Source organism: Ochotona princeps, chromosome 2, assembly GCF_030435755.1.
Source record: "Ochotona princeps isolate mOchPri1 chromosome 2, mOchPri1.hap1, whole genome shotgun sequence".
Taxonomy (NCBI): Eukaryota; Metazoa; Chordata; class Mammalia; order Lagomorpha; family Ochotonidae; genus Ochotona; species Ochotona princeps.
In genome coordinates this window covers 55,687,097-55,700,153 of record NC_080833.1, presented here as the reverse complement: position 1 = coordinate 55,700,153, position 13,057 = coordinate 55,687,097, and the positions used below count along the sequence as shown (strand labels likewise).

General features: G+C 39.7%; 1 protein-coding gene and 1 non-coding gene across 2 annotated transcripts in view; one reads left to right on the top strand and one right to left on the bottom strand.

Moving 5' to 3' along the window:
* IL12RB2 (interleukin 12 receptor subunit beta 2) overlaps positions 1 to 13,057 on the bottom strand; it is a 97,558-nt gene that overhangs the window by 55,554 nt on the left and 28,947 nt on the right. Inside the window, exons 6-7 of the mRNA XM_058657858.1 lie at positions 12,123 to 12,265; positions 11,096 to 11,246 (exon numbers count right to left, since the gene is read on the bottom strand). Coding sequence (XP_058513841.1) covers positions 11,096 to 11,246; positions 12,123 to 12,265 — 294 coding nt within the window. The remainder of the gene's footprint in view (positions 1 to 11,095; positions 11,247 to 12,122; positions 12,266 to 13,057) is intronic.
* On the top strand, positions 12,760 to 12,866 carry LOC118758667 (U6 spliceosomal RNA). The gene has a single exon (XR_004995768.2). It is a non-coding gene; the product is annotated as a U6 spliceosomal RNA (small nuclear RNA).

The following is a 13,057-nucleotide window of genomic DNA, read 5'->3' as shown; positions in this document are numbered from 1 at the left end:
TTCCCTGTACATAGCACAGTATTTAGACTTAAGAGACTACCAATAATGTGTCAATGATGAATTAACAAATGACCAATCAGGTGATGGCCAGTTAGGCAATAGGCAATGCTATTTGATGCTAGAAAAAAAAATAAACAAAGCACTGAACCAATAGAGGAAATAACCAGCAACTAGCAAGTCAGTGGTCAAATATGGTTTTATTTAGCTTGAGAAAGTCAACCTAGCGTATTTTAGAAGAGACTCAACAGTCAACTCCTGTGTGTGTGTGTGAAGTAGTTTTGTCTCCTATGTTATGAAGTTACAGATTTGTGTCTATCTATAGCCCAGACTTATCTATACCAGCTTAACTTGCTTGATGGTGAAACTGGGAGTAGCCTGTGGCAACTCTGAGTAGAGGTTTCTTAGAGGATAGAAGCTTCCACTTAACCAATGAGAAATTTCTAGATAATTAAGCCCCACTATGTGGCTACCAGAAGACAAACGCCCAGGGAGAGGGCAAGGGCAGGAGGGAAAGGAAGGGCACGCTTGCCCCACCGTGGAGGGCTGTCTCATGTCTTCCTTACACTCTAGACTTGGTTTCAGTGCAGTGCCAACACATGAACTCCAGGCGTCCATCTATAGGTAAAGCCTGGGCTCTGTGGCCATTTTTTTAAACTTTATTTCTTTATTTATTTCATTTACTCTAAAGTATATGGCTGGGGTTTAGGGTCCAGGACAAGCAGATTTGGTTTCTGACGGGTCAGAGAACAACTTGGACCATTTGTGGGCTTATATCTCCTTTACTTACAGTAATGGCAAGAAATGCACAAGGAACAGTAACTAATCCTTAACAGTGGTTGGGTCACAGGAGATATCCACCTCTGTCTGTGGTGACAGTCAGACATGCAGACAGACGTATATACACAAATCCACACACAGTCACATACACGTCCACATCCATCCACAAGCAGTCAGATCCACCAATAGCCATGTCTAGCTGTGCCCTCCAGTTTTATCTGGACTTACAGACCACAGTGGCCTGGAGCCGGTTATATAATACATTTGGATAGTAGATGGGCCTATTGGTTATCATGATATGAGTTGCCATAGAGGCACATAAATAAGGGGGCATGGACAAAATGTATGGGAATTTGATAACTTCACCTTTCCAAATCTTTAAAAACACAGACAATGGTTGGCATTGCAGTGCAGGGGTAAAGGTGCTGTTTATAAGGCCAGCATATTATGTGAGTGCTAGTTGAAGTCTCTGATGCTTTCACTTTCAAGCTGTTTCATTGCTAATGTGTCTGGGAAAACATCCAAAGACGACCCAAGTGCATGAATCCCTGCCACCCACATGAGAAACCTGGGAAGAGTTCCAGCCTCATGCCTTCAGCCTACCCCAGCTGAGTCCATTGCAGCCATTTGGGGAGTTAACCATCAGATAGAAAAATCAGCCTCTTTCTCTGTAACTCTGCTTTTCAAATAAGTTAAAAATAAATCTTTAATAAAAAGAGACACAAAATCCACAAATATCCTCAATAGTCAAGGTAAGAACAGGTTGAGGCTGGGAGCCAGGAACTCAATCCAGGTCTCCATGAGCGGCAGGGGCCCAATGACTTAAGCCAAACCTGCTGTCTCCTAGGATGTACATTAACAGGAAGTTGGAATTGCGGGTTGAACCAGACCTTGAACCCAAGCAGTTAGATATAGAATGTTCCAAATGTGTCTTAACTGCTAGGTTAAATGTTGGCCTTCTGGCTCTGTGATCTTGAACAAACATTAGGCGCATTCTTCAGCCAGTTTCCTCATTTATCAAATGAGAATATTAATTCTAAACATGACATGGAGTCTTCATGGGAATTTAAATAAACAGCACTGACAAGTGACACAGCACCCGTAAACATAAGCTGTTACTTTGTTTGATTTGAAAAGGTTCAGGATCTTATTCAATATCTCAGAACTAATATTCGGAGAAGCCAGGCTTGGAACCTAAGTCTGTTTTATCCCATAGCCCCTGGTCTAGTTTCTGCAGCAAACAGTTGCCTGGCTCTGAGGAAGTTTGCCATTTTTCCCAATGGCTTTTTCTTGCACTGTTGTCTTCCTTCGTCACTTCCTCCTCCTGGAGCTCACTCTCTTCTCATGTATTTTCTTTTTTTTTTTATGTTTTATTATTATTTTTTTTTCTTCTCATGTATTTTCCAAACTACTACTACTGCTACTTCTTCATCTTCTTTTTCCTTCTCTTCCCATGCTTCCTCCTGCTTACACACCTCCTCCTCCTTCTTTTAAGATTTATTATTTATTGCTTTTAAAACTCAGAGTCACAGAGAGGGATAAATAGATTTTTCATCCTGTGGTTAATTACCCAGATGGCTGTAATGGCCAGCACTGGGCCAGGCTGAAATTAAGAACCAGGGGCTTCATTTGTGTCTCCTGTATAGGTTGCTGCTTTCCCTAAGGAAAAGGAGCTAGACTGGAATTAGAGCAGCCATGACATGAACAGGTGCCTATAAAGGATGCCAGCATTGAAGCTGGCAGTTTTATTCACTATGCCCCAAAACATCTTTTTTCTTTATCCTTTTTTAAAAAGATTTATTATTTATTTTTATTGGAAAGTCAGAAATACAGAGATGAAGAGAGACAGAGAGGAAGATCTTCCGTCCATTGATTCACTCCCCAAGCAGCCACAATGGCCAGAGTTGAGCCGATCTGAAACCAGGAGCTTCTTCCTGGTCTCCCACATGGGTACAGGATCCCAAGGCTTTGGGCCATCCTTGACTCCTTTCCCAGGCCAAAAGCAAGGAGCTGGATGGGAAGTGGAGCTGCTGGGACATGAACTAGCACCCACATGGGATCCTAGTGCATGCAAGGTGAGGTCTTTAGCTGCTAAGCTACCACGCTGGGCCCAACATCTTCTCTTTTCTTTCTTAAGTCTTTTGCTTTCTGCTCTTACCATTGGTGGTAATATTTACCCTTGCTACGAGGAATAAAGGATAAGTAATGTTAACGTAATACATTTGAACATGCTCTCAGTTCTCTAGAATGAATGAATACTAACCTAGGAATCAGGCTAAAAGCTTCTGTGTGGTATCTCCGATGTAAAAAGGGAACTGAACAGAACAGAACAGAAAGAAATGATATCTGATGTTAACTCACCAACTACCAAGAGTCAGGTAATGTTTGCATACTTTATTATGTAATCTCATTTAACGTCCAAATAATTACACTGGAATTATCTGAGAACACCTGCTTCATAACTGAGAACAGGGAGGCTGGGAGAGGTTAGATGCCTGACAAAAGACCTAGGGCTAGTAAGTGGGCAAGCTGAAAACTGAGCTGAGGTCTTGCTTTCAAAGACACTGCTCTCCCCTTTATAATTCACCATATTGGGCAAAGATTTAAATGCTCCATGAACTAGATAATGCACAGGCACTGACTACACAATCAGAATTGGGAAATTTGAGCGTACTCTGGGTAGTGTCCAAGCCAGATGATTTATTTCATAGATGTAAATGTCTTCAGTTAATTACATATTAGTAAGGGATTTAAAAAGAACATCATTTGCCTCATTAAAGATCTGTAACTTCGGAGATTATTACCAACCGCAGAATCAAATTTTAGAACCATGCTCTCTTCACAGGACAAGTTGCAAGGGAAAGTGAAATTTTAATGGCCCACCTGCAGTATATGCCTCTCTGGAGGAGAAATCATTAGTTGAATCTGTATGAGTTTCAAGTGAAAATTTCATGACCGGGGTGTCAGATCACTGCTGCTTTAAGCAATATAATCTTTGATACTCGATTGTCACAAAATCACTTAAAGTTCTAACCTCAGTGTCATTGAACAAAAAATGGATAAAACTATTATAGACAAGTGAGAAACAGCAAGTTAAAGGCTGTTTAACTGAATAACCTAGTTATTCAACTGATTTCAAAATAAATGGATACAAATGACTAAAAATACAAACATGAAAATGCAAATCAGTTGTCCTGAGATGAAACTAAAGGGAAAAGATTGTAGAGTTGACAAAAGAAGCTACCAATATGGAAAAAAAGGGAGCAGATTCTAAATTAAGCAGGTTGACCTAACTGAACTAAAGGGCCTTCACAGTTCCTTTTGATGCATACAAGTGATCTTTAAAAAGCTCATGAAAAATCTGTATCATGAATGTGTATGCAGAATTTTAAAATTGTTGTATTAAAAGAAGTTTATCCCTCAATATTTTTCCACAAACTTTTGAAGTATTCTCCTTATGTTGTAAGCAAAGAACACTGAGTTCATGTGTTGCTTCTGAGATTAAAGCTCAGGCAAGTTAGGGGAGTCTGACAATGCAGTCTTTGTAGAAGGCAGTAGCTCTCCAGAGACTTTAGCACGCAGTGCAGACAAACGAGGTGATCACAACAGTGACACTGGAGACACTGGGAAAGGCCTATCTTGGGAGGTTTCTGGTGATACATTAAATGAAACAGATCATGGCCCAAATCATGCTTAGAGCAGGACAAGATGTAGATAAAGAAACACTTTTGCTCCATGAGGACTTTTGGAGAGCAGGTTTCAAATAACTGGATTCAAACAGATCTTTTGAAGAGCTACATGAAAGAACAGGGTAATACAGGGGCCTGTGCCTACAGAGGAGGCTGTGCCTCTTTGGCAGGTTCTACACAGACCTCCCCAGTATCTCCTCCTCTCTGACTTCTACATCTGGTACACATTGTTTTTCCACCTCTTTCCTGTCATTATTCTTAGTGACTGATGAGCCACTGGAGTGTTGTTTCCAGTGGCTGGTACTAGCAGTTCCTCTACCTGATTGCTTCCAGGATCTATTTATCTGAACTAATAGCTTTGCCTCAGACTTCACTGAGCCAAAGAAAGCAATCAGGCAGAAATCCCTTTATCTTGCCCCCCCCCAAATTATAAAGAAATTGCAATGTTAGTTACTCTGATTAGACCAGTACCCATGGGATAATGACATATCCTGCAACCTACAAATGGCTAATGCATACAATTACTACATATTAAACAAAAAATTTAGAAGATGTTTGCGGAGATGAGAATCTGCTCTGAAAATTTCCAGACTTCCTTATCAATTCCGTAGTAGTGTCCCTACTGGTATTACAATAGACATCAAATCCCTACTTCCATCACAGTGCAACATCTTCATTAGGGTTCTGCAATTCATCATTTCTTGTTTCAGCAAGATTTCTTTTCCACTATTATTCCCAATTTCTCATGTTATTAATTTCTCCTTCTTTGCTGGAACCTTATCTCCCACTTGAAAATACACTGTTACTTCTAATCAGACACTTGAGTCTGAGGTCTGACTGCTTGGCATTGTGTTCTGCTGGGACACAGCTTCTTACACACACACACATCTCACAGACCATCCAAAAATGTCTTTCAGCATCTCTTTTCACTTGAGGGATTTACAAAAAAGCACTTTTTCCTGTTGGAGTCATCACCATCTTGCCAAATAACAGTGCCCAGGCATTTACTTATTTCAGCTTAATTGTTGAGTTTAGAGGAGAGGAAAAAAAATAAAGGGGGATGGACTGACATTGGGTCTCAAACCCAGCATTTTTCTCTTAGTGAAAATGTTTCCTGACAAATGTCTTTAGAAAGCAAAGGATCATTCATTTTCATTTCATGAAATCTGAGGCAAAAGTGCATTAAGTATCATGCTTTTGAGTTTAGTTATTTCAGGGGACACAAACTATGGCCCATGGACCAAATCCAGCTTGCTCCCTATTTTTGTATAATCTGTTGCCTATCATGGTTTTCAATTTATTTCATTAACATTTTTATCAGCGTATATTACACACTTTAATGGGGACATGGCACAAAGTTGAGCAGATGAACACAGCATGAGCTGAAAGAATCAGCACTAGCATTATTTTTTAAAATTTTAAGTAGTTAAAAGAACAAAATAAATATTTTATGATGTGAAAAGTCTAAAATTCATTTTCAGGTATCTATAATAAAGGCTCATTGGAACACAGTAAATGTCAGCTTGTTCTGTGCTGCATGGCTAATTGGACACAACAGCAGTTAATATTAGTAGCTGTGTTAGAGATTGTACAGTCTGAAAAGTTGAAAATACTTCTTCCTGGGCTTTTAGAGTAACTATTTCCCAATTCTCAAGCTAGATATTACAAAATGCTTGTTATCTAAGATAGTAAAGTAGCCTTTAATATTTAATTATTCCTATCTTCCCAATTGTAGAGGTAATATTTGGAATTAGATGAATTTCTTAGTCGCTCCTGGCTAAGATGTACTTCCTTTCCCTCTGGCATCTCTCACCCTTCATGCGTATCATCACCATGGTGGGAGAGGGTACCTCTTTCACCTTTCTAGGTCATGGGTGAACATACAACACTTACTGTGCAGATTATTTGTAAAAATAAAGTTGAACAAGATAAAAGCATGTAAACAGGACTGTAAAACTTGGCAGATGAGTGGATGATACAAACTGATCAGATAGTTCTAAGGAAAGACTTTATCTGTCCTTTTCTTGGAGTATCCACCTGCGTGTTCTAAGAAAAGAGGTAATTGCTTTCCCTAGCACCTGGATGTTTCCTCAGCTACCTTGCAGTCCAAATTCAAGAACAGTTTCATGCTAGAAGAAATATAGGGTTGCCAGGTTCCTGTACTGGGACTTGTCTTTGATGGCACTAATCTGGGGACTGTCTTTTGTTATTTGAAAGGCAGATTTATAGACAGAAGGAGAGACAAAGATCTTTCCAAATGGCCGCAGTGGCTGGAGCTGAGGTGATCCAAAGGCAGGAACCAAGAGCTTCTTCTAGATTTCCCACATGGGTGCAGGGATTCAAAGACCTGAACCATCCTCTGCTGCTTTCCCATGTCGTAAGTAGAAAGCTGGATGGGAAAGTGGAGTATCTGGGACTCGAACCAGCACCCATATGGGGTACCAGCAATGAGGATGGAGGCATTAGCCTACTACACCAAGGTGCCAGCTCCTGGGTTTGTCTTCAGTCCAGCAGTGTGATGTCTTCCCTCCTTCCCTTTTCCAAATGGTCTTTTAAAGTGTTCCTCTTGAAGCTGCATGACAGAAGTGCCTCTAAAGCCATATGGAAGGCTGCAAGGAGTAAAGAATGCACTAGAGAGGGCTGAAATGATGCACGCAAGGAGCCCAACCTGCCAGTAGAAGCTACATTCCTCTCAGTTTTGAGAAACAAAGGCTGCCAAGAAAGAGCTCAGTCACAAATCATTCAGTTTTAGACAATATCTTAAAAAAAAAGGCTTACTAAAAGGAAGAAGTGTTAAAAAAAATTCACACCTTTCAGACTGACATCAGTTGGTGCTTCATAAAGAAACTGATGACAGAAACAGTGGTAACTGGTGAAAACCATGCAGCTTAGAGGAAAAGGGACCATGTAACAGCCCACAGAAAGATCAAACACAGCCAGGGGAGCTGCAGACACTGAGCAGAAGTTAGCAGAGCCTGATACATGTGGTGTTAGAGGATACAAGTCTCTGTCTTTATGAATGTCCACAATTACTCCAAGAATGCCATCTTCCCAGGTTCAAATTATAGCCATCTACCAGTTCATAACTAGTTCATAAGTAGTTGCTGTACTCTTCATAACAATGGTAGTTTATTTTATAGATATAAGAAAGCTACAGTCCTATCTCGATGTAATTTTGATTCAGCAGATAAACACATGGTGAAATAAGTCATTACCAAAGTGAATTAAGATGGTAAGAATTCACAGATCAGGTTCTCTATAGTTTAGCTTATTGTGATATAATTGAGGTATTTCTCAGCCTATTTATTAACTTGGACTTTGATATAACTTATGGCCCATTTTCAAATATTTTATTCTACTACATATGAACAAAATCTAATCTGTGAAGTATCATTTACAAAAATACAACACTTAAGCCACTTGGCAAAGCCAATGTCTGCAAAGACCTCATCCTAATATAGGTGCTGGTTCAAATCTTGGCTGCTCCACTTCAAATCCAGCTCCCAGCTAATGTGTCTGGGAAAATAGCAGAGAATGGCCCAAGTACATGGGTCCCAGCACCTATGTGGCAAATCTGGAGGGAACTCCTGAATCCTGGCTTTAGACTGGCTCAGCTCTGGCCATTGTAGCCATTTGGGGAATCAATCACCAGATGGAAAGATTTCTTTCTATTCCTTCTTTTTCCCACCTTCTATATCTACCCTTCTCTCTCTTGCTCTCATTATAACTCTGCCTTTCAAATTAAATAGATAAATATTTTTAAAGAATACAATACTTGCAGGCTAGTGTGTTAGCTGAGCAGCTAAAGTCCTTGCCTTGCATGCGCTGGGATCCCATATGGGTGCTAGTTCATGTCCTAGCAGCCTTGCTTTCCATCCAGCTCCTTGCTTGTGGCCTGGGAAAGCAGTCAAGGATGGCCCAAAGCTTTGGGATCCTGTACCCATGTGGGAGACCAGGAAGAAGCTCCTGGCTCCTGGCTTCAGATCAACTCAACTCTGGCCATTGTGGCTGCTTGGGGAGTGAATCAATGGACGAATAGAGAGGAAGATCTTCTCTATCTCTCTTCATCTCTGTATTTCTGACTTTCCAATAAAAATACATAATAAATCTTTTTTTAAAATGCAATACTTGCATTAGGTATAACAGGAGGATAATAAGAATAAATTCCTGTGTAAAAGTGACAGGCAAATTAAAACATCAATGAGGTACCATCTAACGCCAGTAAGACTGGCCCACATGAATAAAAGCACCAACAACACTTGTTGGCAAGGTTGCGGGGAAAAGGGATCCCTACTCCACTGCTGGTGGGGCTGCAGGCTGGTACAGCCTCTATGGAAATCAGTATGGAGAACATTCAAACAACTCAAATTCAACATACCGTATGATCCAGCGATAGCACTCCTAGGAATATATCCAGAACACTTGTTTTATGAGAAACCAACATGCACTCCTATGTTCATAGCAGCACAATCAGTAATTGCAAAAACATGGAAGCAACCAAAATGCCCATCAACAGAGATTGGATAAGAAAGCTATGGTTCATCTACTCCATGGAATACTACTCAGCTATTAAAAAAAACAAAATGCAGTTCTTTGTGGCCAAATGGGCCAAACTGGAAACCATAATGCTAAGGGAAATGAGCCAATCCCAAAAGGTTAAATACCACATGTTTGCCTTAATTTAAGATGATATGATGTTATGTATAACATGTTATGTTATGAATGTTATATGTTGTGTATAAACTAAAATTGAAATGTGAGGTGGTCACAGAAGGTGGCTAGGAACTCGCATTTACTTTTAACATATTGGTTACTCATTACTATTTCAATTAATTCCATAATGATGTAAATTTTTGCTGATGGTATGTTGGAGCTTTCAATTGACTGGGATGATACTCTGCTGGCTCTGTCTCCAGACCAGAAAGGGTATACCTAAGAAGCCGTTGAACTTGACGGGACAATAAGATGCTGGACTCTATGTTTGGTATACGCTTGCAATGGGGGAATCTCAACTGAACTTGAGCTGTGGTTATGCAACAAGGTGGAGGAATCCACCATGGTGGGAGGGTTTGGGGAGGGGTGGGGAGAACCCAAGTACCTATGAAATTGTGTCACATAATACAATGTAATTAATGAATTAAAAATAATAAATAATAAAAAAAACTGAAAAAAAAAAAGTGACAGGCAGAAAGATGGCTCACATTAATTTAAATTTTACTATGAGAGGTAACAAATAGTTTTTGTTGGATAAATTCATCTTGATGTTTTTAAAATAAAGATATGTAATCTATATATATGTAGACAAGCAGAATACAGAATCATTCTCCACATTGTATACCATTAAGTCCTTGAGAGTCATTGTTAAACCATTACTAAATGCCATCAGTTACCAAAACGATAGCTCACAGCATGAGTTTAATCATACACACACCTCCACATGTATTTAGGCTTTTTCACATAAACCTTACCAAAGCTCCAATAATAAGCAATAGATATGCCAGTAATTTTTCCTCCAAGCCAAATTTAGAAAAGTTTTACATTATATCACCAATTGTGCTTTTAAAAATTAACATTCAGATGCTTATTTCTTGTGTCTCCAAAGATTTGTTAGTATTAGCATACAGTTTATATAAACATTTCGCATCAATACGTATTTCCTTACATATCAACAAATGTCTTCCTAATATTAAACATAAAGAAAAGTTATTAGACTGAAAAATATACTTGATATTGTCTTTATAGCTAAGGTTGGTATGGTGGTACCCATCAGAAGGACTCGAAGTACAACAGCGTAGTAATTGCTTGGAGAGAAATACAATCCCTTAATACTTGAAGAGAGGTCTGCTGGATGCCAACTTTTATGTGGAAACACTGTTCTTGGAGTATACTTTCTTTCAAGATTTTGGCATGTTTTTATAGCCATATTAATTTGTATGCAATACAACAAATAAAATGTATCAAATATTCACTACAAAAGGAAGGCAAGGACAGCTATGGACAGTTTAGTGGAATGAGAGAATTATTATAATAGTAAAGAGACAGGCACAAGGATCACATCCGAGCATTACATAAACTTGTAAGCAGCTTATGCTTGGTTTGACAGGTGGCAAACAGAAGGGACTGGCCAGCTTCAGTCCCTAAGTTAATGTCAAAATTTAGTTGCTAATTCATGCATTCATACTGTTTGACTTGGTTCTAGTGTGGGGGGATTCTATTGCAAGGAAATGATAACATCTTCCTCTCTCCTCTTTTTTTTTGAAGATTTATTTATTTTTATTACAAAGTCAAGATATAGAGAGTAGAGACAGAGAGGAAGACCTTCCTTCCTATGATTCACTCCCCAAGTGAGCGCAACGGCCGGTGCTGCACCGATCCACAGCCGGGAACCTGGAACCTCTTCCAGTCTCCCACATGGGTACAGGATCCCAAGGCTTTGGGCCATCCTTGACTGCTTTCCCAGGCCACAAGCAGGGAGCTGGATGGGAAGTGGAGCTGCCAGGATTAGAACCGGTGCCCATTTGGGATCCTGGCATGTTCAAGGTAAGGACTTTTGCTGCTCGGCCATGCCGCTGGGCCCTATCTCCTCTTTGAATATTTTAATTTCTACCCCACACCTTTTGGACACATACCTTCTTCTGGTGTTTGTGTTCTCAGTGGTTCACTCCAATCACTCCAACTTCCCTGATAAGGATGCAACTTAGAAGAAACCTGAAATTCGTAGTCTGTAAATGGCTTCAGATCCAGCAAATCATGTCTTCCTCTAGCATTTGTAACATTGACCTTGAATCAGACAAAAATTTTTAAAGTGCTTATTAATGTTAAGATAAAAAGAAAAAATTAGAGCCATTGACTCTTTATTTTCAGATCCAATGCCAAAAATATCCAATGCCAAAAATATCAATGATTGGGTTACTGAATATGCATAATCTTAATCTGAAATGACGACCTCTCATTAAAAACAAAAACAAAAATAAAAACAGCATTTCCATAGACTAAGAACCTATCTGTGCTGGGGAGGGAGAAGAGGTCTTAAAACCAGCTGATAAACTGGTTGTTTTTCCTTCTCTCTCATTCTGTCTTCCACATAAGTATGTATATCTTACAAAAAAAAAAAAAGCTTCTGGTTTAAAATTTTTGCAATTAGAGGTCAGTATACCTCCTAATAATTAGAGGTGTACATGGTTTTCTAACAGATTTCAAGTATATAATTTTGAGCTAATTATTCATTTAAAAAAATCTTACATATTCTTGTTTGAAAGGCAGAATTATAGAGAGAAGGAGAATCAGAAATCTTCCATCAACTGATTTACTCCCTCGCCAAATTACTGGAACAGCCCAAGATAGGCCAATCCAAAGCCAGGAGCCCGGAGCTTTCGCCGGGTCTTCCACATGGGTGCAGACCCTCAAGAACGTGAGCCATCCTCCACTGCTTTCTCAGACAATAAGCTGGGAGTTATGGAAGCGGAGTAGCTGGGACACAGACCAGTGTTTATATGCGATGCGGTGCTGCAGTTGAATGATGAATTCACTATGTGACAGCGATGCTTGCCCCTGAGCTAAATATTCTCAAACCCCATATCTTCTGGGATGACAAGACTGAGGTCTGCATAGCAATACCAAGAACCCTTGAATGTGTTGCACTCTCAAGGCCATTACCATCTTCCAGGACCTGCTGCTGCTGAGCCGGTATCTGAGCCGATTAAGTAGCACCCATTCTTCATCTCTCCACTGAAGAATACATCTGCTCACAGAAGCATTTAGAAACATGATTCCAATGTCCCACGGAGGAAGAGGCCTCACTAGTAAACAGGACAAACAAAACAGTGTGATCCAGCTTCCACAACAGCCTTATGTACTAATGCAAGCTATAAATAATTGACCAAACTAATTTCTGATACCCACAACCATCAAATTTGGTAAAATAAGAGTGAAATTTCTGACTCTAACAAAGGGAAAAAATGTTGATTTTGCTTCTAAATCGTTAAAATAACTCCCATTGACCTAATCTTATTTTTCCAAAGTACTACTGCCAACATTAATGAGATTTCAAATACACTCAATCTGATGATTTGAAACCCAAGGTGAAGACAAAGTTGTGATGATTGAGAAGCCAGAAGTGGCTAATGGTGATTGCTTATGGAGGAGAAGAAATACTGATAGGAAAATTCATAACAAATGGACAGAGGAACAAATGCAAAGAAGAAAAGAATAAGAAGGTGGTTTAGAAATGAGTAGGTGCATGGAGAGATGGCTCTAGGATGGGGAGAGATGTGGAAGCAAAGTGTGTAGCATAGTGCTCTCTTTGGCAGCACAAATACCTAAACTGGAACAATACAGAAAAGATTAGCACGGCCCCTGAGCAAGGATGATATGCAAGTTCGTGAAGTTTCATATTTTTTCATCATAAAAAAGAAAATGTGTAGTACTGGCCTAAGATCAAACACACTGAAGTGGATATGCAAAGAGAAGCAGTGAGTGACAGACAAGAGACTCATAATGTGAATCTGAACTTCAGGCAGGTCACAATCCTAGTCACACCTGGATGTTTGGAACTTGGGATGCCTGAGATTGACTTCTGATTCAACAGGACC